Source organism: Pelophylax lessonae, assembly GCF_965119305.1.
Source record: "Pelophylax lessonae genome assembly, chromosome: 10".
Classification (NCBI taxonomy): domain Eukaryota; kingdom Metazoa; phylum Chordata; class Amphibia; order Anura; family Ranidae; genus Pelophylax; species Pelophylax lessonae.
Genome location: NC_138777.1, coordinates 201289595 through 201314413, shown reverse-complemented (window position 1 = coordinate 201314413; position 24819 = coordinate 201289595). Strand labels below are relative to the sequence as shown.

Genomic DNA, 24819 nt, shown 5'->3' with positions numbered 1-24819 from the left:
AGGGGGAAGGTATAGACACAATTCTGCAAGGCTGCAAGGTGACACAAGGCTGAATATTTGCTTTGCTCCCATTGAAAGGAAAGGGGGGAAGGGGGGGAGGGTGTATAAAAAGGTAATACATTAAATCTCATGACTTGAAACAGTTACTCATTTTTAAACGTGATCCCGCTGTCTCACTGGAGCGGAGTTCCTCCTTTAAAGAAAATCACAGTTGTGAGCTGTCCTTGTGATGGAATATAATAAACAGTTTGTGTTTTCGGATGACGGGATGACAGTCCGCAGCGGTCGGTGCGATGGAGACATCACCTCCTCCTTGTAGCGCACAGACACAGCACGGCCTCGGGCAGGCGAGGAAAGCTCGCTCAGTCGGAATCGGAGTCAAAGTCATCATCTACAAGGTAAAGACAAGGTCACCTTCAGTTTATGTGAATTCGAAATATAAAATAGACACACTTGGAAGCCGCTGACTTTGAAGAGGAACATGTGGCTGCCAGCTGGGGCCTCAAAAACATTTCTGTATAACACAAAGGATTGTGGGAAGGCACAGCTTTGCCTTTAGAAGACTTTTCCAGAGAGAAACATTAACTGCTTTTGCAGGCTTCTAATTCTGGAAATTTAAGTTGCCTGGCTGTCATGCTGATCCAAGGGCATCAGTAGTCACTGACCTGGATGAGGAATGCAGGGATGGATTTCTGGCCTTCCTGATCTACATATGCTTGCAGACAGTACTGAAGTCAACATAACAGCCAGGCAACTATCATTTCCAGGAGAAGGTCAGCAATGCCCCCCCCCCCCCAGCGACCCTGTAATCCCCATAGTAAATAAATGCGCCTGCGGCCCTGTACTCCCCATAGTAAATAAATGCCCCCGACCCTGTAATCCCCATAGTAAATGAATGCCCCCACCCTGTAATTCTCATAGTAAATGAATGCCCCCCACCCTGTAATCCCCATAGTAAATTAATTCCCCCCACCCTGTAATCCCCATAGTAAATAAATGCGCCTGCGGCCCTGTAATCCGCATAGTAAATGAATGCCCCCCCACCCTGTAATCCCCATAGTAAATAAATGCGCCTGCGGCCCTGTACTCCCCATAGTAAATAAATGCCCCCGACCCTGTAATCCCCATAGTAAATGAATGCCCCCACCCTGTAATCCCCATAGTAAATGAATGCCCCCACCCTGTAATTCTCATAGTAAATGAATGCCCCCCACCCTGTAATCCCAATAGTAAATTAATGCCCCCCATCCTGTAATCCCCATAGTAAATGAATGCCCCCCACCCTGTAATCCCCATAGTAAATGAATGCCCCCCACCCTGTAATCCCCATAGTAAATGAATGTCCCCCCACCCTGTAATCCCAATAGTAAATGAATGACCCCTATCCTGTAATCCCAATAGTAAATGAATGCCCCCAACTCTGTAATTCCCATAGTAAATAAATGCAACCGCGACCCTGTAATCCCCATAGTAAATGAATGCCCCCTCCCCCACCCTGTAATTCCCATAGCAAATACGTGCACCCACGGCCCTGTAATCCCCATAGTAAATGAATGCACCCCATCCTGTAATTCCAATAGTAAATGAATGCCCCCCATCCTGTAATCCCCATAGTAAATGAATGCACCCAACCCTATAATCCCCATAGTAAATGAATGCCCCCCACCCTGTAATTCCAATAGTAAATGAATGCCCCCCATCCTGTAATCCCCATAGTAAATGAATGCACCCAACCCTGTAATCCCCTTAGTAAATGAATGCCCCCACCCTGTAATCCCCATAGTAAATGAATGCCCCCATACTGTAATCCCTATAGTAAATTAATGCCCCCATCTTGTAATCCCAATAGTAAATAAATGCCCCCCCCCCCCCTGTAATACCCATAGCAAATAAATGCACCTGCGGCCCTGTAATCCCCATAGTAAATGAATGCCCCCATCCTGTAATCCCAATAGTAAATGAATGCCCCCATCCTGTAATCCCCATAGTAAATGAATGCCCCCCACCCTGTAATCCCCATAGTAAATTAATGCCCCCCCACCCTGTAATCCCCATAGTAAATGAATGCCCCCATCCTGTAATCCGAATAGTAAATGAATGCCCCCCATCCTGTAATCCCCATAATAAATGAATGCCCCCCACCCTGTAATCCCCATAGTAAATGAATGCCCCCCACCCTGTAATCCCCATAGTAAATGAATGCCCCCCCACCCTGTAATCCCCATAGTAAATGAATGCCCCCCACCCTGTAATCCCCATAGTAAATATATGCCCCCACCGTGTAATCCCCATAGTAAATGAATGCCCCCCATCCTATAATCCCAATAGTAAATTAATGCCCCCCATCCTTTAATCCCCATAGTAAATGAATGCACCCCATCCTGTAATCCCCATAGTAAATAAATGCCCCCCATCCTATAATCCCAATAGTAAATGAATGCCCCCATCCTGTAATCCCCATAGTAAATGAATGCCCCCCATCCTGTAATCCCCATAGTAAATGAATGCCCCCCACCCTGTAATCCCCATAGTAAATGAATGCCCCCCACCCTGTAATACCCATAGCAAATAAATGCACCTGCGGCCCTGTAATCCCCTTAGTAAATGAATGCCCCCCACCCTGTAATCCCCACAGTAAATGAATGCCCCCCACCCTGTAATCCCCATAGTAAATGAATGCCCCCCCACCCTGTAGTCCCCATAATAAATGAATGCCCCCCATCCTATAATCCCAATAGTAAATGAATGCCCCCAATCCTGTAATCCCCATAGTAAATGAATGCCCCCATCCTGTAATCCCCATAGTAAATGAATGCCCCCCACTCTGTAATTCCCATAGTAAATAAATGCAACCGCGACCCTGTAATCCCCATAGTAAATGAATGCCCCCTCCCCCACCCTGTAATTCCCATAGCAAATAAATGCGCCCGCGGCCCTGTAATTCCCATAGTAAATGAATGAATAGTGCCCCATTATTGGTGTCAATAGAAGGAGTAGTGCTCCATCACTGGTGTCAGTGGGAGGAATTGTGCTCCATTGTTGGTACCAATAGGAGGAATTGTGCCTTTTTGATGGTGTCAGTGGGGAGGAATAGTGCCCATTATTGGTGTCAGTGGATGAAGTAGTGTCCCAAGGGCTGGATAAAGGCAAGCAAAGGGCAGAAGTTTGGAGATCGCAGCATTAGAGGGATATGTTTTGTTCATATTTCATGTCTGAGGTTTACAACCCCTCTGGAGTAGAACTTTTTTCATATTGGATAAAGTAAGGGAGGGTGATAACCCCTGTCAGTTATTTATTTTTGCTATCTGTGTCCCTTTGGAGAGATTTCCATTCACTTCCTGTCCCATAGCTGCATCACGAAGTGAGAGGAAACCATCCAAGGTGAGGGAAATCTCTGGTAGTCCCCAGGATCTCCAGCACTGGTGTCCCTATTGGAAAACTTCCCCTCTATCCCTGTTCTGGTGATCGCTCAAATTTGGGATTTATTTTCACTTACAGTGATAATAGTCACCAAGGGCAAATAGAGAGGGTGAATATTCTTAATGCAGACAAACATCTAAAAAATCAAAATAAAATCGGACAAAAAATGTTGGTCTTCAGTTTGAAATAAATCTCCAAAGTAAACCATTTTCTGCAAAGAAGGCATGAAACACTTTCCTGCTGCCCCCACTGCTGATCCCTGCTCTAGTAAAGAGAAATGTCCCCCTGCCATCAGAAGATCCTGAGAATCAATCACTACTGGGAGCAGGGATGAGCTCAGACGGGTACAGAGACAAGTCCACACCGCCAATGAGCTATCCCGCCAGGAAGCTGTCACTGTGGACAGCCAATCATAAGCGGCCAAGACATTTCCTTCCCGCAGCTATATATATATATATATATATATAAATTTTTATATATATATATATATATATATATATATATACACACACACACACACACAAGGGTTGTGTATCTGGGATGGTGAATACCTCCGCAGATTATGGTTGGCTGTCTGCAGTGACAGCTTCCTAGAGGGATAGCTCATGCCTGAGCTCATCCTTGGAATGTCTATCTCCTGGGTAGGGAAGAGCTCTGTTATGTTTGGACAAGAGTCAGAACTCGCAAGAGCTATCCCACCAGGAAGCCGTCAGCCAACCATAGGCAGCGGAGGTATTTCCCACCCCATACATATGCAAGAGGTGTGTGTACCTGCAGCTGCGGGGGGGGGGGGGGGGGGGTTGGGTGCCTCCACTGTCTATGATTGGCTGTAAGTATTCTAGCAGGATAGCTCAGGCAGGTTCAGACACATGTCCAAACATACCTGAGCTCACCAATATCCCTGTGCCGTGCTGCACTCCCTGGGGTGGATTTACTAAAGGCAAATAGATTTTGTCGCTCCAGAGCTTAGTAAATACGGCAAAGCTTCACTTTGCAAAGAATTCTGCTGAAAACTCCAACTTGCCAAGATCTCCAATGACGTTATTTCTGATGATTTCGACCACTTGGGGTTTTCACACAACACCGGCAGCCTTTGCACTCCGGTAGATGCTATAATTAGTGCAGATTGTTAGTCCGCCTGCTAGTTGTCGCCGCCTTGGAGGCGGCCATGTTTCTGGTTACTAGCAGGCGGACTAACAATCTGCACTAATTATAGCATCTACCGGAGTGCAAAGGCTGCCGGTGAAATCCCAAGTGGTTGAAATCTCCAATTATTCCTGTTGTACACTAACCGGAAATAACGTCGGCGGAGATCTAGGCAAGTTGGCGTTTTCGGCAGAACGCCGGTACTTTTCAGTACTGCAGATTTGCGGTGCAGACAGCGGGAGAGGTGAGTATTCTAAGTTTTCTATGCAGGGAGAAGTTTCGTTTGTAGATTTACTTTAGCAACAGTGTGACTTTAACATGCTGATGCCTGCTGGGGTTGGGCAGTCCTTATATAATGGAACATAATTATGTGAAATGAGACATAAGATCGGAGCCCAGCCTATTCTCTGTATATTTCCTGTTTTCTTCTATTATGTGTGCCATATAGTTTCATCCTTGCAACATCATTTCCTGAATGGATCGGGTCACCCTCAGAGAGCAGACACAGGATGTGCAGCTGACTCTTATTACAGGAGAACACTGACAGATCTCCTACCAGATAAACACCAACACCCAGAAAATCGGGAAAAACAAGATCCTATTTCACTTAATGCATAATCACAGCTCGGCCTTCCAACACTGCATAGAAAAAAATGACATGCCAAATGCCGTAGCATTCTTTTTATCAGTTTTCCATACAGTCCCGGTTCACATTTGTGCGATGCGGGAACGCTGCGAATATGCAGCGTGTTCCCGCATCGCATCTGCACCCCTGGCAGTTCACACTGCCATATGCGATACGCAGGGGTGTCAATTAAAAGTTAACGACACCCCCAGTTGCGATTGCATATCGCAGTGCGATCTGCAAGTTCGCACAGAATCAGATCGCACTAGTGTGAACCACCATGCGATCGGATTATGCTGCGGATAAAAAAAAGGGTCCTGTGCGTGTTGGGTGCGATTGCGGTTCGAATTAAGTGCCGGTTCACACTTGTGCGGTTTGCGAGATCGCATGTAATTTGGAGCACACTGCTCCTTCATTACATGCGATCTCATGTGCGGATGCGAGTTCAGCCATACACTTTGTATGGCTGAATTCGCAGCGCATCCGCAGCAAACTTGCACATGAGGCTTTTTTTGAGCCGCATCAGAATTGGATCGCACAGTGGTTCACACTTGTGCGATCCGATTCTGTGCGAACTTGCAGATCGCACTGCGATATGCGATCGCAACTGGGGGTGTCGTTAACTTTTAATTGACACCCCCTGTGTATCGCATATGGCAGTGTGAACTGCCAGATGTGCGGATGCGATGCGGGAACACGCTGCATATTCGCAGCGTTCCCGCATTGCACAAGTGTGAACCGTCACTCAACCATAAAAACTGTATATCGCACAGAGATCGCATGTAATTTTAGGAGCAGTGCGCTCTGAATTACATGCAATCTCTGTGATCGCACAAATGTGAACCGGCACTAAAAGCTTAATTAGACATGCAGTTGGGGGCATTAAAAATGCACAGTTGAGACGTGTTTTGGGCCACCCCCCCCCCCCCCACCCCTTCACACCTAAGGGTCTAAATGCATAAGCCAAATTTTGTCATTTTGACATGTGTTAGTAAAACTGTACATATCATCACAGCTACTTTGTGCATCCCGGTGGATTATTCCTTGTTTATTCAGGACATATTGGGCTTTCATTTGGTGGTAAATGGTAATGCATATCTCCTTTTTTTTGTTTATTAAAGAAAAACTGTCCCAAAATGGTAAAAACTGTATATTTCTTGCTACTACCATAAGCTACCCCAAAGAACAACACAAAATATAGAATAGTTCATTTTCCCATCGCACACGTTCTTGGATATAAGCACATCTGTTATGGGTGCTTCAGTGATCACCAGCTGGACACTGGATACATCACAGATAAGTATACATGTTCGCCAGCACACCATGGATCTTGCACAGCAGTCCAAAAAACTTTTTATTGCAAAAGGATGTCATCAGGATAAGTGCAACATTTTGGAGCCACGCAGGACCCCTTCGTCAAGCATGTGATGATCACATGCCTGACGAAGGGGTCCTGCATGGCTCTGAAACGTTGCACTTATCCTGATGTGATCCTTTTGCAATAAAAAATTTTTTGGACTGCTATGCAAGATCCATGGTGTGCTGGCGAACATGTATACTCAACCCAAAATATATTCTCCTGCTCCTGACGATCGCAGCGATACCGCATTCGTGTATGTTGTTTGTACCAGTAGTACAGCACAGAAACAATAGTGCACGTTTTGCTTTTATGAAATCCTACCTAAAACATACTGACACTAATAGACACTGATACTAATTAAAAAGTCCTGTCTAAAAAATACAGACCCTGACCTTGACCCAAACACTAACCCTGGCACTGACCTAGATCAAACCTTGATCTAGGTATTTTTTTAATTATTGATTTTATTGTTTTTTTGTTTTTTTATTATTATTATTTTTTCTTCACAAACTTTTTTTTTTTCTATCTCTGCAAGGACAGAGAGTGATACAATGTATCTCTCTTGTCCATTCACAGGGGCCGGCTTCACAGTTACTGATCACTGTGATAGCCAATTAGAGGCTATCAAAGCGATCAGGTGACCCAGAAATGGCCATTCCAGATACCGATCGTTAGAACGGGGCCTGGGGCTCTCAGTGGGACCCCGGTCTCTGTGCTGGGAGGGCACTGTTCAGCACGCTCCCAGAACAAAGGGAGGTACGCAAATTCAGTATGCGGCCCTACAGAAAAAAAAACAATTCCAATGGGGCTGCATATTTGCGTACTGTCTGTGTGAAGGGGTTAGGCTGCAAAGGCAGTGGACGAGGGGGTGTTCACGTGCCACAGTTGCAATGCTTTGCACCCGTGGCACAAGCTACATCTTCTGTTGCCTTCAGAAGGCAGCAAGCCCGCCAAATGTGACCTAATCAAAAGAATGGGAAAGCGCCACCAAGTGCCCTGAAACCGCCGGAAATGCATGTGGTTATGGTGCGTTTGGTGCGACAATTATGGGGTTTAAACAATTGGTTAGGAGGTTGCTTTCCAGAGATCCATTGCAGAGGTTTCCCCTCACATATTTTTATTATACAGGAGTTCTATAGCGCCAACAGTGTCCTTTACAAAATAAAGGGAGACAGTACTGTTACTGTACATTACAACTCTATAAAGAGGGTTAGGAGAGCCCTGTTCATGGGAGCTTACACTCTAAAAGTTTACTGAAATGGGGTCTTCAGGTAGGAAAATCTGCACATTTCTGAAAATAAAATTTATCCTGGACTGGACCTTTAGGATCCTTTCAGACAGAGTGGAATCTGTCAAGCAGATCCCCCTGCTCAGCGGGAAATCTCTCAGCTGAGCCCTGCTGAGCAGGTTGATGACAGGTCTGTATCTGCTTCGCTATGCAGAGCAGACGCAGACACAGCCCGCTGTTCTCTAGGGGACTGTCGGATGGAAACGGACTGCCTGTCCCTTTCCATCCAACTGTCATCCAATCCGATCTGCTGGACAGATGGCGAACATATCCCTCTTCATCTGTTTTTAGTGGACTGGATTGGATCGGATGCCAGCGGGTGCCAACGTACACATGTCCATAAGCTGAAGACTGAAGCTTATTGGTCACTATGCACAGTTGCTCCAGATTCTGTCCATTCCAGTTTTAGTAAATCCTTCCCGTCATATTTTATTCTCAAAGCTAGAAGAGACGAATGGAAACAAAAAAAGTCTGGCATAGTCACCCGGATACTCTAAGTAGCTGTGATGACATGTACAGTTTTACTATTACATGCCGAAGTTGCAAAACTGGTTTCAGGCATTGAGATTAGTTTGGACCGTCATCAATTTAACCACCTGCAGATTGCACACCATACATATACTGCAGCAGGGCGGCTGCTCTGCGCCAGATCACTTACCTAGTTGAGCTGCACGATTCTGGATAAAATGAGAATCCCAATTTTTTGGCTTAGAATAAAGATCACGATTCTCGGTGTAACATCATCCTTCACATTATACAAAAAATTGGGCTAATTTTACTGTTTAGTTTTTTTTTTAATTCATTAAAGCTAGGTTTGAAAGACTTCTGCGCAAATACAGTGTGACATAAAAGATTGCAACGATCGCCATTTTATTCTCTAGGGTCTCTGCTAAAAAATATATATAATGTTTGGGGATTAGTCATTTTCTAGCAAAAAATACTGATTTTTACTTGTAATCAACAAATGTTAGAATAAGGCTTAGTCTTTAAAGCGGAGTTCCACTCAAAAGTGGAACTTCCGCTTTAAGGCCTCCGGACCAGGGGCTGACTGGCAACTTTCGGCGCAGGGGGCAAATACAAACCAGAAGCCCATGGTAAAAGCAACTCAGCCCTGCTCCCACTCTCCCTCTTCCCTGTCCCCTCCTGACCCCCATTTCAGGCTGAAGCTTGGCTCTAGGTACTCTCTACTCAAAGGTCGAATCTAGGTTCCCGACCTGGCCAGCAGGAAGCAGTTGGGGGGAGCTGGGACAGCTCGGTCGGGGGTTGCCTGGGGAAGGAGAGTCTACAGTGGGGCACGGAACGGCCTCTGCTCTGACACAGTTCACACCATCAATCCTGGGAGGGGGGGGAGGCTGCGCTCTGTCCTTGTCTTCATGCCTTCCTTTAGGCATGTCTTTGGCAGAAGCAGTGCATTCTTTTTAAAGGACACCAGAGTGGCCTGGGGGGGCATTTGCCCCCCCCCCCCTTGCACCCTGGGCCAGTCCTCCCCTACTCCTGACCCCCTGACATGCCACAATTACCATGTGTCATTTTTTTTTTTTGGGGGGGGGGGGGGGGAGACGAGCGGGTACCTAGTTTTGACAGGTACTTGCTCCCACTTCCGCTCGGGCCACCTAGGCGGCTTGAGCGGAAGTTCTCCTCTCCCCCTCCCTCCCTGCAATCTTCTGGGACACGTCACAGGTTTCAGAAGATTGCCTGTCCACTCATGACGTGCAGTGCGACTGGGAAGCCGCATGCTGTCACATCAGGGTGCCCACAGTAGTGAGGCTGGGGCGCGGGGAGAAGAGAGAGAGATCCGAGGCCGCATCGCTGGACAGGTGAGTGTGTGTTTAATAAAAGTCAGCAGATAGACTTTTTGTAGCTGCTGACTTTTAATAAACACAAAAAGCAGTGGAACTCCGCTTTAAGAGGTTAAACTGCCCTCACTTACAGACAGAAGTTCATTCCTTTGATCTAAAAGAAGGAAATGATACATTGTAAAACATTTGTGAGGGGGGTGAATTTCGATTGTGTTTTTTTTTTTTAACGATTATTCGTGCAGCTCTAATACCTAGTACACAATCTGACACTTCCGGGTCTCGGGCACGCGCTGCCGGTGACCAGCTCCCGGTGTAACACACAGCGGGTACCATGGACTCGATGTCCGCCAGCACCCGCCGATTGTTTGTTACACAGGCAAAACGGCAATCTGCCAATGTAAACAAGACAGATTGCTGTTCTGTCAGAAGGGAAGGTATTGATCCGGAGTTCCTGCAAAGCAAGAACATGGATCAATGCCTTCCCCTAGTCAAAGCATCTCCCCAACAGTGAGAAAACACAGGCTAGGCACACATTTAACCCCTGATGTTAACCTCTTCCCTGCCAGTGTCATTCGTATAGTGAGAGTGCATATTTTTTAGCACTGATCACTGTATTAGTGTCACTGCTTCCCAAAAAGTGTAAGTTAGGTGTCCGATTTGTCCGCTGCATTATCACTGTCCCACTATAAGGCTACATTCACACCTGAGCGATTTTACCGCGATTTTTACCGCGATTTACAGGCGTTTTTACAGGCGTTTTTTGTGCAGGCGTTTTTAGATTGAATAGAAACCAATGGAAAACGCCTGTAATCTGCCCAAAAAGAAGCTCATGTACTTTTTTGAGCGTTGGGCGTTTTGCTTACAGCGTCAAAACGCTCAGATGTGAACAGGGGCCATAGAAATGAATAGGATTTGTCTTGTTGGGCGTTTTGAGAGCTGATCCTAGAGCAGAAAAACTCCCCAAAAACGCCCCAAAACGCCTAGATGTGAACGGAGCCTAAGTCACTGATCGCGGCCATTAATAGCAAAAAAAATAATAAATAAAAATATCCCCTAGTTTGAGGCGATAACTTTTGCACAAACCAATCAATATATTCTTATTGGGATTGTTTTACCAAAAATATGTAGCAGAATACATATTGTCCTAAATTAATGAAGAAAAACGTTTTTTTTTACATTTTTTTTTATTTGATATGTTTTAAAGCAGATAAAAAATATTGTTTTTTTTTCCGTTTATAGATGTTAAAGATTTGTTTATTAATGTGCGCTTATTAGGATGCACTAATAGGCTGTACTAATGGGCACTATTGAGGCGGCACTAATCAGGCTGTATTAATGGGTAGCACTGATGGGCACTGATAGGTGGCAATTAAGGGTACTGAGATGTGACACTGATAAGTGGCACTGATAGGCAGCATTGATAGGTTGCACTTGTGGGCACTGATCAGCAGTACTGATGAGCACTGATATATGGCACTGGTGGGCACTGATTAGCAGCACTGGTGGGCACTGAAGGGACCGATGTCCCTGAAACAGAAGCCAGTTAACAGCTTTCTTTTTGTCTTTTTCTTTTTTAAAAACCGATAACTGGCTTCTGTTTATTTCAGTAACCAACTGTCATTGGCTAACAGCTGATCACGTGGTAAAGGGCCACTGTCCAGGTCCCAAGGACTTGGCGATCACAGAGTATATCGCCAGCGCTCTGCAGAAGGCGCGGGCAGCGCGAGAATGGAAGAACGTCCATGGACGCCCTCTCGGCATTTTAAGCCTGAGCTGTAGCTGTCTTTCTTAAGTGGTTAAGAGGGGAATATGATAAACATGTATAAACACATTAGTTGTCCATGTAGTGAACTTGGTGTTGAGTTGTTCACTTTAAGGTCATCACAGAGGACAAGGGGGCACTCTTTACGTCTAGAGGAAAAGAGATTTAATCTCCAAATATGGAAAGGTTTCTTCACAGTAAGAGCTGTGAAAATGTGGAATAGACTCCCTCCAGAGCTGGTTCTGTCCAGCTCAGAAGGCTGTTTTAAGAAAGCCTGGATTCTTTCCTAAGTGTAAATAATATAACTGGATACTAACATTTATAGGTAAAGTTGATCCAAGAAACATCCGATTGCCTCTCGGGGGATCAGGAAGGTTTTTTTTCCCCTGCTGGGCAAACTGGATCATTATTTACTGTTTTTTTTTTTTTTTTTTTGCCTTCCTCTGGATCAACTGTGGGTATAGGATTGTGTATATAAAGGTTTTCTATTTGTGTGTGTTTTTTTTCTCTGTTGAACTGGATGGAGTTGTGTATTTTTTCCACAAAATTAACTATGTAACTCACCATCTGACTTCTGCTGCTGCTGTGGTTCATCTTCCTCAGACTCGCCTTTCTTCAGAAACTTGATGAGGTCATTGAAGATTATGTAGAAGTCTATTGCGAAAACAATTGTTGCTATAAAACCTAGAACCTGCCGATCAGAAAGGGCAATCATTGGGGATGCAGTGAGAATACTTGGTACATAACAGTAAACTCCACCCAAAGTTTGATTGGAGATGGACACCAGTTAGCTGGCTTTTTTGATCTCATGGAGACCCTAAGTCCCGGTTCACACTGGTGCGATGCAGAAAACCCTGCAAATCAGTGCTGGTTCCTGCATCGCACCTGAATCACATAGTAAGACTGTGTTGCTCCAGGACAAAAAGCCTCCGTTCAAAGTTCAGCCTCAGAGAGGAAATTCAGATGCATGCCCTGGTTGCAACAGAAGCATATGGAAGAAATGGACTGGATGGCGGCACTCCAAAAAATTGGTCCTTTATTGAAGAAACAAATATGCAGAAATACATGAAGGATGATCATACCACAGTGGAGATGATGACACTGGCAGCTAACGCATTTCACACCCAAGCTGGTGCTTAGTCATAGCTATGACTAAGCACCAGCTTGGGTGTGAAACGCGTTAGCTTCCAGTGTCATCTCTGCTGTGGTATGATCATCCTTCATGTATTTCTGCATATTTTTTTTTTCGATAAAGGACTAATTTTTGGGAGTGCTGCCATCCAGTTCATTTCTTCCATATGAATCACATAGTAGTTCCCTTGGAGATCTGCGAACCGCTGGGGGTTTCAATGTAAAGTAATGACACCCCCAGATCGGTTCATAGATTACAGTGCGAACTGTGAAATGGTGCAGGAATCGGATTGATCCAATTCCAATGCAAACCAAAAAAAGGGTCCTTTGGTGCGAATGAGATGCAATTTCAGCCATACAGTTTATACGACTGAATTCACATCACACAGACATTGCATGTGATCTGCACAGCAATGCGGTGCAAATCACATACGATGTCTGGCATCGCACCAGTGTGTACCGGCCCTAATGGCAACATTTTTATCCTTAGCAGTTATTGTATCTGCCTTTCCACAAAGCCTTCACAAGCAGGATGTATGTAGACATCACACCGGACACACCCTAAATCCTAAATTGTTAAGCATTTTCAGCTTCTGATTTAATCTCTTGCTGACTATGAAGCTTCTTAATCTTTTTTTCCTTGTCTATGTTCCAGTTTAACCACTTAAGGACCTGGCCTATTTCTGACATTTGTTAAAACCAGTATTTCTCTTTCGTTCATCAACGGACACAGCTACTAAGAATTCTTAACCATTGGGTTATACTGCCCCCTACAGGAGTAGGACACTAGGCAGAAAAATAACTTGACTACGCCTATGGGCAGTCCCAGGGGGTATACTCCCTCTCTCTGCTATAGGTACTCAGTTTAGTTAAAAGCAGTGTCAGAAGAGTTACAGCTCCACAGAGGGGTGGGTGCTGCGTCCGTCACTGAACATCAGAGAAATGGATTTTATGGCAAGTCAAAAAAATTCTGTTTTCTCTTTCGTTCACTGACGGAGACAGCTCCTGATCTTCTTAACCATTGGGACATCCCAAAGCAGTGTTAAACATAAGGGGTGGGAACAGCGAAAAAGAAACTCCCAAGGCTAACTATAGCCAACCAGGTAAACAGGAGCTCAACCAAAACAATTGGAGCTCACCTGAAAAAAACACCACACCCTCAAAGAGGACCAGATCCTCTAAACAGCAGCCTGCAAAACCTTGGGGCCAAAGGAAGCATCCGCAGATGCCAACACATCCACTTTATAGAACTTTGTGAAAGTGTGCACAGACAACCAGGTGGCCACCTTGCAAACCTGTGACACTGACGCCTGATGACGGAAGGCCCAGAAGGTAATGAGCACCCGAGTTGAATCCGCCTTGACAGGGAAAGGAGGAAGCTGACCCCTGATGGAATAGACCTGAACCACTGTCTGTCTGATCCATCTGAAAATGGTCGCAGAGGAAGCGGGCAACCCTTTCCGAGGCCCATCCGTGAGCTCAAATAGTGAGTCTGACTTCCTAAAAGACTCCGTAGCTGCCAGGTATACCCTAATTGCCCGGACCACATCCAAGGCATGCAAAGCAATTTCCTTTGGATGTTTTGGCCTGGGAAACAGGGAAGGTAACACAATGTCTTAATTCAAATGAAAATCAGAGACAACTTGAGGAAGGAACGACAGACAGAGGAGAAGAACCACATTATCTCTGTGAACCACCAAGTAAGGTGAACGACAGGATAATGCCGCCAATTCCGACACCCTGCGCGCAGAGGTGATAGCCACCAAAAAGACCACCTTCTGGAACAGCGTAAGCAGGGGAATCTCCCAAAGATTCTCAAAAGAAGGCCTCTGGAAGACTAAGAGCACCAAATTGAGGTCCCAAGGTGGCAACAAAGACCACACTGGAGGGGTCAAGTGCCTAACTCCCTGAAGAAAAGTACTTAACAGGGAGTATGTGGCCAAGGGCCATTGAAAGAAGACTGCTAAGGCCGACACCTGATCCTTGATAGTATTCAAGGCCAGTTCTCTGCTCAACCCCCTGTCGAAGAAAGGTCAAGATCCGAGCCACCGAAAAAGAGCGAGGATGAACCCCAACAGACTCACACCCCGCAATGTACTTCTTCCACGTATGATAGTAGATCTTCCACGTATGATAGTAGATCTTCCTAGAAGTAGATTTCCTAGCTTTTAACTGCGTTGGAATCACCGACAAAACCTCTATTCATCAGCCCATGGCGTTCAACAGCCAAGCCGTTAAAGCCAGCGATTGTAAAGAGCATAGAAGATTGGTCCTTGGGACAGCAGATCCTCCCTGAGAGGAAGCTTCCGAGGAACGTCGACGACCAGCCACACCAGATCGGCATACCAACCCAGCCAGGCCAGTCCGGGGTCACTAAAATGACTGGAATCCCTTCTGCCTCGATCCTGTGTAGAAGTCTTGGCAGAAGCTTGAGAGAAGGGAAGGCGTAACTCAGACAATACTGACCCGAAGGGGCCACCAGCGCATCTGTGGCGTCTGCCAGAGGATCCCGTGACCGAGCCACAAACCTCTGGGATACCCCACCAGAGACACAACTGATGAAACACCTCCGGATGAAGGGACCACTCCCCTTGGTCCAACGCCTGCCGACTGAGGTAATATGCCTGTCAGTTTTCCACCTCTGGAATGTATACAGTGGAGAGGGCTGGAATGAACTGTTCTGCCCACCTTAGAATGTCGGCTACCTCCAGAGCCGTCAGGACACTTCTTGTGCCCCTCTGGTAATTGACAAGTCACGGCCATGGCATTGTCCAATTGAATGCGCACTGGACATCCCTGAAGACGATCCATCCAATGTTACAAGCACAGTCTGATCTCTTGGAGTTCCAAGACATTGATCAGTAGTCTGGACCCCTCCAGTGTCCAGATCCCCTGAGCAGAATTTTTGCCGAGGACAACTCCCCAGCCGAACAGGCTGGCATCCTTGGTGACCACTGTCCAATACAAGGTGAGAAAGAATTTGCCCAGCTGAAGCGACGGAGAACAAAGCCACCATATCAGTGACTCTTTTGTTACCCGGCTCAGCCGGATCTGATTGTCCAGAGACTGTGGTATCTTGTGCCATTTGGCCAGAGTCTTCCTTGCAGGGATCTCGTATGGTACTGTGCAAATGGAACCGCCTCTAAGGTAGACACAATCAGGCCCAGCACCCGCATGCAAGTCCAGAGGGATTACCATCTGCTGGTCAGCAGGAGACGAATTGCAGCATGCAGTTTCTGGAGTTTTGCCCAAAGGAAGGAGCACTCTGGCTAAGGCTGAGTCCAGAGTCAGACCCAGATAGTCCAGCTTTGTGGACGGAACCAGAGCAGACTTCTGAAAATTCATAATCCAGCCAAACTCCCTCAAAGTTCGTATGGTGATTTTCAGGTTTTCCACCAGAGCAGTAAGAGACTCTGCTCGTAGAAGGAAGTCGTCCAAGAAGCCCAGTACCGCAATTCCCCATTGGCGTGACAATGCTAGCACTGGGGCCAACACTTTTGTGAAGACCCGAAAAGCGGAGGCGAAACCAAAGGGTAATGCCACAAACTGATAATGCTCCTCTCCCACGGCAAGGTGGAGGAAGCGCTGGCGATGTGACGGTAAGCAAAAAACTTCTTATGAGCTGAGGAGGGCCCACGTCTACGATGAGGGTCCTTGCCCTTAGTAGCCTACGGAAGAAAAGTATTCTTCCCCCCCGTGAGACCTTTAGCCCCGGTTCACACTTGGTTGTGCATGTGCGGGGTTCGCATGTAATGTCGGAGCGCACTGCTCCGACATTACATGCGATCGGCTGTGCGGTGCGAGTTTAGCCATACAGTTTGTATGGCTAAATTCGCACCGCAGCCGCAGCAAACACGCACAGGGACCCTTTTTGGCAGCCGCATCAGGATCGGATCGCACAGCGGTTCACAATTGTGCGATCTGATCCTGTGCGAACTGCACGATCGCACTGCGATATGCGATCAAACTGGGGGTGTCGTTAACATTACATTGACACCCCCAGCGTATCGCATATGGCAGTGTGAACTGCCGGGGGTGCGTGTGCGATGCGGGAACAGGCTGCGGATTCGCAGCCTTCCCGCATCGCATAAATGTGAACCGAGGCTCAATGATGTCATCCAGGGTAACACCAAACAGGTAATCTCCTTGAAAGGGAAGATCAGTCAGGCCTTTTTAGAAGCCTGGTCCCCAGACCACCATTTGAGCCAAATGGCACGCCGAAGGACCACTGCCGAAACAGAAAGCAGAGCCGTATCCAAAGGGGCATCAGAGATAAACTGCAGCTTCTGGACCAGCTGGTCCGCCAGCTCAGCAAAGGCAGGGGTGAGCTACTCCCCCACCAGGTCATGGCGCAAAAGCTTAACCCATTTGGTCAGAGTCTGCGACATCAGAGCAATGGTGAATATCGGCCTCAGTGCCGAACCAGCCAGGGTGTACATATTGCGGGCCACAGCCACCGCCTTCCTGTCAGCCGGGTCCTTAAAAGCCGGGGACTCTTCAACTGGAATCATGGTTGCCTTGTCTAACCTGTAAACCAGAGGATCCACCACCGGTGGAACAGTCCACTTCTAAAGAAGGGACTCCTCATTGGGGTATCGCCTAGCAACTCGCTTAGGTACCCCATGGGGACGCTTTGGTCGTCCCCACTCTTTAGTGACAATTCTGTCAAAATAGGAGGAGAAAGGGAACACCTTTTCTGCTCTGGATGGCTTGTGAGTGCCAAAGGGAACCTGCGGCTCCATCGCAGCTGCGTCCTCCAACTTTAAGTCTCAAGCACAGATACAATCAGTGCGTCCACCATCGCCTTTTCGTGCGCAGTTGCAGAAGTCTGAGGATTCAGGACGTGTGGTCTCAGACCCAACGGGGGTGAACCATGTCCCCTGGGGCCGAATCAGATTCAAGATCTGATGAGATAGATGAGGCAGGGGAAGCCACCTCAACCCTGGACACAAAGGACTCCAGAACTGCCGTCAGTGCATCGATGGATGGATGGGACCCTTGGGGCCCGCAGCCCCAGAGAGGGAATCAGCGCCCTGTCCCCACCCCAGGAGGTGGACCAGACCACCCACACAGCACCAGCATAAGTGGAGGGGGGGGGGTAGGATGGGGGGACAGATTGAGGGGGGTGCCTGATGGGAAGGAGGGGAACCCAGAGGTCCAACCATCCCATGTTTACCCCAAACCCTCCAGGGGGAGAGGGGGGACAGCTACTCACCATACCAGGAACCAGGTGGGCACCGCTCCAGACAGAAACCCTCGCCATCGAAATGGGAGGGCTACGACTCGGCCGAAACCCGGTCGTATGCGAGCTTGCGAGGCGTTTAATACGCAGGCCAGCCACCGTCGGGAGGGGCTATGTCGCGGCAGACCTAGCTGAGGTCTGACTGGGGTGACCACTGGATTTAGATTATCCAGCCCGTCGCCCAGCTCGGCAGTTGATTGTAGATCTCACATAAAAAAAAAAACAGACAAAAAAAAAATCTATATAAAAAGAAAAAATTTCCAGGACCAGAAAACCCAGCAAGGAACTAGGTCCTTACTCCTGACTAGGCAGAAAAAAACGGAGTACCTATAGCAGGGAGAGGGAGTATACCCCCTGGAACTGTCCATAGGCGTAGCCAAACTTTTTTTCTGCCTAGTGTCCTACTTCATAACCCAATGGTTAAGAAGATCAGGAGCTGTGTCCGTCAATGAAGTTAAGAGAAATTACATATTTACTGGCCCCTTCCCCGCTCTCCAGGCTGACACATACCCCGCAGCAGCCGGCGAGGGAAGGGAGGGGGGAAGCTGGCAGAGCTGTGGGAGGGGGGGGGGAAGCACACAGGGGCCCGGGGAGGAAACTGGTTAAGAGGAGCGGTGGGGGAGGCATATAGAGGAACCAATCTCTCCATTTTCCTTCTGCAACTGCTGAATGCCTGTGCGAAGGAGAATCTGACTTTCAGCGGCTGCAGGAGGAAAATGGAGGGGAACGGTTCCTCTATATCCCACCCTTCCTATCCAGGTGTATTTGCGTCCCCTGTAGTAACACCCCTGCAATGGCCGCTTTTGTCCACATGTAGATGCACAGGTCTTCAGTGCATCCCCATGTAGGCAGTCCCAGTCATGTCAACTGGGATGCAGCGGCTGCACGGACACAGCCACTGCTCCCAATCTGACAGCTGTGTGGTCATGGGTGCACTCCCCCCCAATGCACACTGTCTGCATTCAGGGTTGTGTACCGGTGCAGTTGTCAAATTGAGAACAGCTGCTGTGTCTGTGCAGCCGCTGCGTTCCAATTGACATGAATGGGACTGCCTGCACAGGGATGTACCTGTGCATCCCCATGTAGGCAAACACAGCGTATGCTGTAGTACGTTCATGTGGACGAGGCATCCATCTATTCTGTAGTAGACTTTACACTTTAGAGTACACATAATGATGTCAGATGATCCTTGAGTGACAGGTAAAGGTGATCACTTACCGCAGCAGCTTTGGATGCCGCACAGGAGTATTTGGACACGGCTACGAGGGACACTATGAAGTAGATGATGGCGGCGGACACACAGCGAATGAAGTCCTGCAAGAAACATCTTAACAATGAATCAGTGAATGTGTAAACACAGATCATTCGTCCCGGGGCAGGCACGAGGTTAATGCACTTTAATCCAAACACAAATGGCGGGATGTTCTGTAGGGATGAAGTGTGCCAAGTCACATGACCACTCCAGCACTATTATTTCATTTTCCAGGACCTCATTATTCTTCTACATGAACACACTCTGTCATCTGTCTGGACACTAAAAAAAAACTGCAACTAAAGAACTGTGGAGGATGCCATTGCTGTATTCCCTTTCTGATGATGCTATCTGTCTGGCTATCATGCTGATCCACTGGCTTCAATATTTAGACAGAGACCTGCAAACCGTATATACAGGCCTCTGACTTTCCTCATTTCTATTCTTGTTTCTGGACAGTGCCTCAAAGTTTTGAAATCAAAGGGCTAGCGTAACAGCCAGGCACCTAGCATTTTCAGAATCAGAAGATGTTAATGGCAGCCTTTAGGTTTATATCATGTCAGGTTACCTACGTGAGCCATCCTGGCTTGTAAACATGGCGGCACAGGCTTTTTTTGTGGTCGGTACAAAAAAATATTGTTGCACAAATGACCATGTGACATGGCTGCTAGTTGGCCGTCACGTTGATCCACTGGCTTCAATACAAATAAAAATAATTTAACAAATGACCATGTGACATGGTTTCAAGCTGTCTGGCTGTCATGCTGATCCACTGGTTTCCATATTTTCTCTGGCACGGACGCAGTGGCTTCTCCCAATGTGACATCCATGTGGGTACAAGGTCATGCAATGGGACTGCCTGCATAGGGATGCATGGAAGACCTGTGCATCCCCACGCAGGTAAAGATGACCCTCCACTGCCAAATGGTTAAGTGTAAAAAAACCTGCAGCAGCTGGGGGCTGCAAAGCTGTGACATGTGACGACACAGAGGCCCAATGGGTGGTGACAGGTGACAGGTTCACTTTAAAGCTGAACTCTGGCCTTCCCTTCAGCCTTGCACAGTTGTGCAGACTCCTCTCCTTGCCCTGAAATTGTTTACTTTGATTTTACTGCACACTGTGAGCTTCTTACAGTGTACATCAGAAGCTGCTGCAAGACAGAGCCTGCCTCATTTCCTGGCTGAAGAATGACCAGCATCATCTAGCTCCAACTGTCATTGGCCTATCCCCCTTGTTCATTGGCTTTCAGTCCTTTGGATTTCAGTTCTGTGGATGTTAGGGCAGTGGTCGCCAACCTTTCAGACCTCACAGATCACTAAACTCACAATTTTGAATCCCACGGACCACTAACATGAATTTGACTTGCCCTATATACACAATGCTCTGGCTCTCTGCCCCCTCCCCCTGGATCACACTGCTGCCTGATACACACAAAGCTCAGGCTCTCTGTCCCCTCCCCCTGGATCACACTGCTGCCTTATATACACAAAGCTCTGACTCCCTGCCCCCCCCCCCCATCACACTGCTGCCTGATATACACAAAGCTCAGGCTCTCTGCCCCCCCCCCTGGATCGCACTGCTGCCTGATACACACAAAGCTCAGGCTCTCTGCCCCCCCTCCCCCTGGATCACACGGCTGCCTTATACACACACAGCTCAGACTCCCTGCCCCCCCTCCCCCTGGATCACACTGCTGCCTGATACACACAAAGCTCAGGTTCTCTGCCCCCCCCCCCCATCACACTGCTGCCTGATATACACAAAGCTCAGGCTCTCTGCCCCCCCCCCCGGATCACACTGCTGCCTGATACACACAAAGCTCAGGCTCTCTGCCCCCCTCCCCCTGGATCACACTGCTGCCTGATACACACAAAGCTCAGGCTCCCTGCCCCCTCCCACTGGATCACACTGCTGCCTTATATACACAAAGCTCTGACTCCCTGCCCCCCTCCCCGTGGATCACACTGCTGCCTGATACACACAAAGCTCAGGCTCTCTGCCCCCCTCCCCCTGGATCACACGGCTGCCTTATACACACACAGCTCAGACTCCCTGCCCCCCCTCCCCCTGGATCACACTGCTGCCTGATACACACAAAGCTCAGGCTCCCTGCCCCCTCCCACTGGATCACACTGCTGCCTTATATACACAAAGCTCTGACTCCCTGCCCCCCCCCATCACACTGCTGCCTGATATACACATAAAGCTCAGGCTCTCTGCCCCCCCTCCCACTGGATCACACTGCTGCCTGGTATACACACAAAGCTCAGGCTCCCTGCCCCCCTCCCCGTGGATCACACTGCTGCCTTATACACACAAAGCTCAGGCTCCCTGCCCCTCACCGTGGATCACACTGCTGCCTGATATACACACAAAGCTCAGGCTCTCTGCCCCCCTCCCCCTGGATCACACTGCTGCCTTATACACACACAGCTCAGACTCCCTGCCCCCCCCCATCACACTGCTGCCTGATATACACATAAAGCTCAGGCTCTCTGCCCCCCCTCCCACTGGATCACACTGCTGCCTGGTATACACACAAAGCTCAGGCTCCCTGCCCCCCTCCCCGTGGATCACACTGCTGCCTTATACACACAAAGCTCAGGCTCCCTGCCCCTCACCGTGGATCACACTGCTGCCTGATATACACACAAAGCTCAGGCTCCCTGCCCCCCTCCCCCTGGGTCACACTGCTGCCTGATACACACAAAGCTCAGGCTCCCTGCCCCCCTCCCCCTGGGTCACACTGCTGCCTGATACGCACAAAACTCAGGCTCCCTGCCCCCTCCCCCTGGATCACACTGCTGCCTGATACGCACAAAGCTCAGGCTCTCTGCCCCCCCGCCCCCGATTACACTGCTGCCTTATACACACAAAGCTCAGGCTCCCTGCCCCCCTCCCCCTGGATCACACTGCTGCCTTATCCACACAAAGCTCAGGCTCCCTGCCCCCCTCCCCTTGGATCACACTGCTGCCTGATACGCACAAAACTCAGGCTCCCTGCCCCCCTCACCCTGGATCACACTGCTGCCTGATACGCACAAAGCTCAGGCTCCCTGCCCACCTCCCCGTGGATCACCCTGCTGCCTTATACACACACAGCTCAGACTCCCTGCCCCCCCCCCCCCCCCGATCACACTGCTGCCTGATATACACATCAAGCTCAGGTTCCCTGCCTCCCTCCCCCTGGATCACACTGCTGCCTGATACACACAAAGCTCAGACTCCCTGCCCCCCCCCCCCCCCGATCACACTGCTGCCTGATCTATACACAAAGATCAGGCTCTCTGCCCCCCCCCCTCCCCTGGATCACACTGCTGCCTGGTATACACACAAAGCTCTGGCTCTCTGCCCCCCTCCCCCTGGATCACACTGCTGCCTTATACACACACAGCTCAGACTCCCTGCCCCCCCCCCCCCCGATCACACTGCTGCCTGATATACACCCAAAGATCAGGCTCTCTGCCCCCCCCCCCTCCCCTGGATCACAATGCTGCCTGATACACACAAAGCTCAGGCTCCCTGCCCCCCTCCCCCTGGACCCCTGGATCACACTGCTGCCTTATCCACACAAAGCTCAGGCTCCCTGCCCCCCTCCCCCTGGATCACACTGCTGCCTGATACACAAAAAGCTCAGGCTCCCTGCCCCCCTCCCCCTGGATCACACTGCTGCCTGATACACACAAAGCTCAGGCTCCCTGCCCCCCTCCCCCTGGATCACACTGCTGCCTGATACACACAAAGCTCAGGCTCCCTGCCCCCCCTCCCCCTGGATCACACTGCTGCCTGATACACACAAAGCTCAGGCTCCCTGCCCCCCTCCCCCTGGGTCACACTGCTGCCTGATACGCACAAAACTCAGGCTCCCTGCCCCCCTCACCCTGGATCACACTGCTGCCTGATAAGCACAAAGCTCAGGCTCCCTGCCCCCCTCCCCGTGGATCACACTGCTGCCTTATACACACACAGCTCAAACTCCCTGCTCCCCCCCAATCACACTGCTGCCTGATATACACATGAAGCTCAGGTTCCCTGCCTCCCTCCCCCTGGATCACACTGCTGCCTGATACACACAAAGCTCAGACTCCCTGCCCCCCCCCCCCCCCGATCACACTGCTGCCTGATCTATACACAAAGATCAGGCTCTCTGCCCCCCCCCTCCCCTGGATCACACTGCTGCCTGGTATACACACAAAGCTCTGGCTCTCTGCCCCCCTCCCCCTGGATCACACTGCTGCCTTATACACACACAGCTCAGACTCCCTGCCCCCCCCCCCGATCACACTGCTGCCTGATATACACCCAAAGATCAGGCTCTCTGCCCCCCCCCCCCCTCCCCTGGATCACAATGCTGCCTGATACACACAAAGCTCAGGCTCCCTGCCCCCCTCCCCCTGGACCCCTGGATCACACTGCTGCCTTATCCACACAAAGCTCAGGCTCCCTGCCCCCCTCCCCCTGGATCACACTGCTGCCTGATACACAAAAAGCTCAGGCTCCCTGCCCCCCTCCCCCTGGATCACACTGCTGCCTGATACACACAAAGCTCAGGCTCCCTGCCCCCCTCCCCCTGGATCACACTGCTGCCTGATACACACAAAGCTCAGGCTCCCTGCCCCCCCTCCCCCTGGATCACACTGCTGCCTGATACACACAAAGCTCAGGCTCCCTGCCCCCCTCCCCCTGGGTCACACTGCTGCCTGATACGCACAAAACTCAGGCTCCCTGCCCCCCTCACCCTGGATCACACTGCTGCCTGATAAGCACAAAGCTCAGGCTCCCTGCCCCCCTCCCCGTGGATCACACTGCTGCCTTATACACACACAGCTCAAACTCCCTGCTCCCCCCCAATCACACTGCTGCCTGATATACACATGAAGCTCAGGTTCCCTGCCTCCCTCCCCCTGGATCACACTGCTGCCTGATACACACAAAGCTCAGACTCCCTGCCCCCCCCCCGATCACACCGCTGCCTGATATATACACAAAGATCAGGCTCTCTGCCCCCCCCCCTCCCCTGGATCACACTGCTGCCTGATATACACACAAAGCTCTGGCTCTCTGCCCCCCTCCCCCTGGATCACACTGCTGCCTTATACACACACAGCTCAGACTCCCTGCCCCCCCCCCGATCACACTGCTGCCTGATATACACCCAAAGATCAGGCTCTCTGCCCCCCCCCCCTCCCCTGGATCACAATGCTGCCTGATACACACAAAGCTCAGGCTTCCTGCCTCCCTCCCTGTGGATCACACTGCTGCCTTATTCACACAAAGCTCAGGCTCCCTGCCCCCCTCCCCGTGGATCACACTTCTGCCTGATACACACAAAGCTCAGGCTCTCTGCCCCCCTCCCCCTGGATCACACTGCTGCCTTTTACCCACACAGCTCAGACTCCCTGCCCCCCCCCCCGATCACACTGCTGCCTGATATACACACAAAGCTCAGGCTCTCTGCCCCCCCGCCCCCGATCACACTGCTGCCTGATATACACACAAAGCTCAGGCTCTCTGCCCCCCTCCCCCTGGATCACACTGCTGCCTGATATACACACAAAGCTCAGGCTCTCTGCCCCCCTTCCCCTGGATCACACTGCTGCCTGATACACACAAAGCTCCAGCTCCAGCTCTCTGCCTCCCTCCCCCTGTATCACACTGCTGTCCTTTACACACAGTGGCGCTGGCTCTTCCCCCCCCCCCCCCACCACACTCTGCATCACACTTTTGTCTTATACACACAATGCTCTGGATCTCTGCTCCCCTCCCCCCCTCCCCGATCACACTGCTGCCTTAT

General features: G+C 49.6%; 1 protein-coding gene across 1 annotated transcript in view; it reads right to left on the bottom strand.

Moving 5' to 3' along the window:
• Positions 1 to 273: 273 nt before the first annotated feature.
• LOC309565426 (CKLF-like MARVEL transmembrane domain-containing protein 3) overlaps positions 274 to 24819 on the bottom strand; it is a 44646-nt gene continuing 20100 nt past the window's right edge. The window contains exons 3-5 of the mRNA XM_082270385.1: positions 18992 to 19087; positions 11965 to 12091; positions 274 to 391 (exon numbers count right to left, since the gene is read on the bottom strand). Of these exons, the coding sequence (XP_082126511.1) occupies positions 363 to 391; positions 11965 to 12091; positions 18992 to 19087 (252 nt within the window). The 3' untranslated portion in view covers positions 274 to 362. The remainder of the gene's footprint in view (positions 392 to 11964; positions 12092 to 18991; positions 19088 to 24819) is intronic.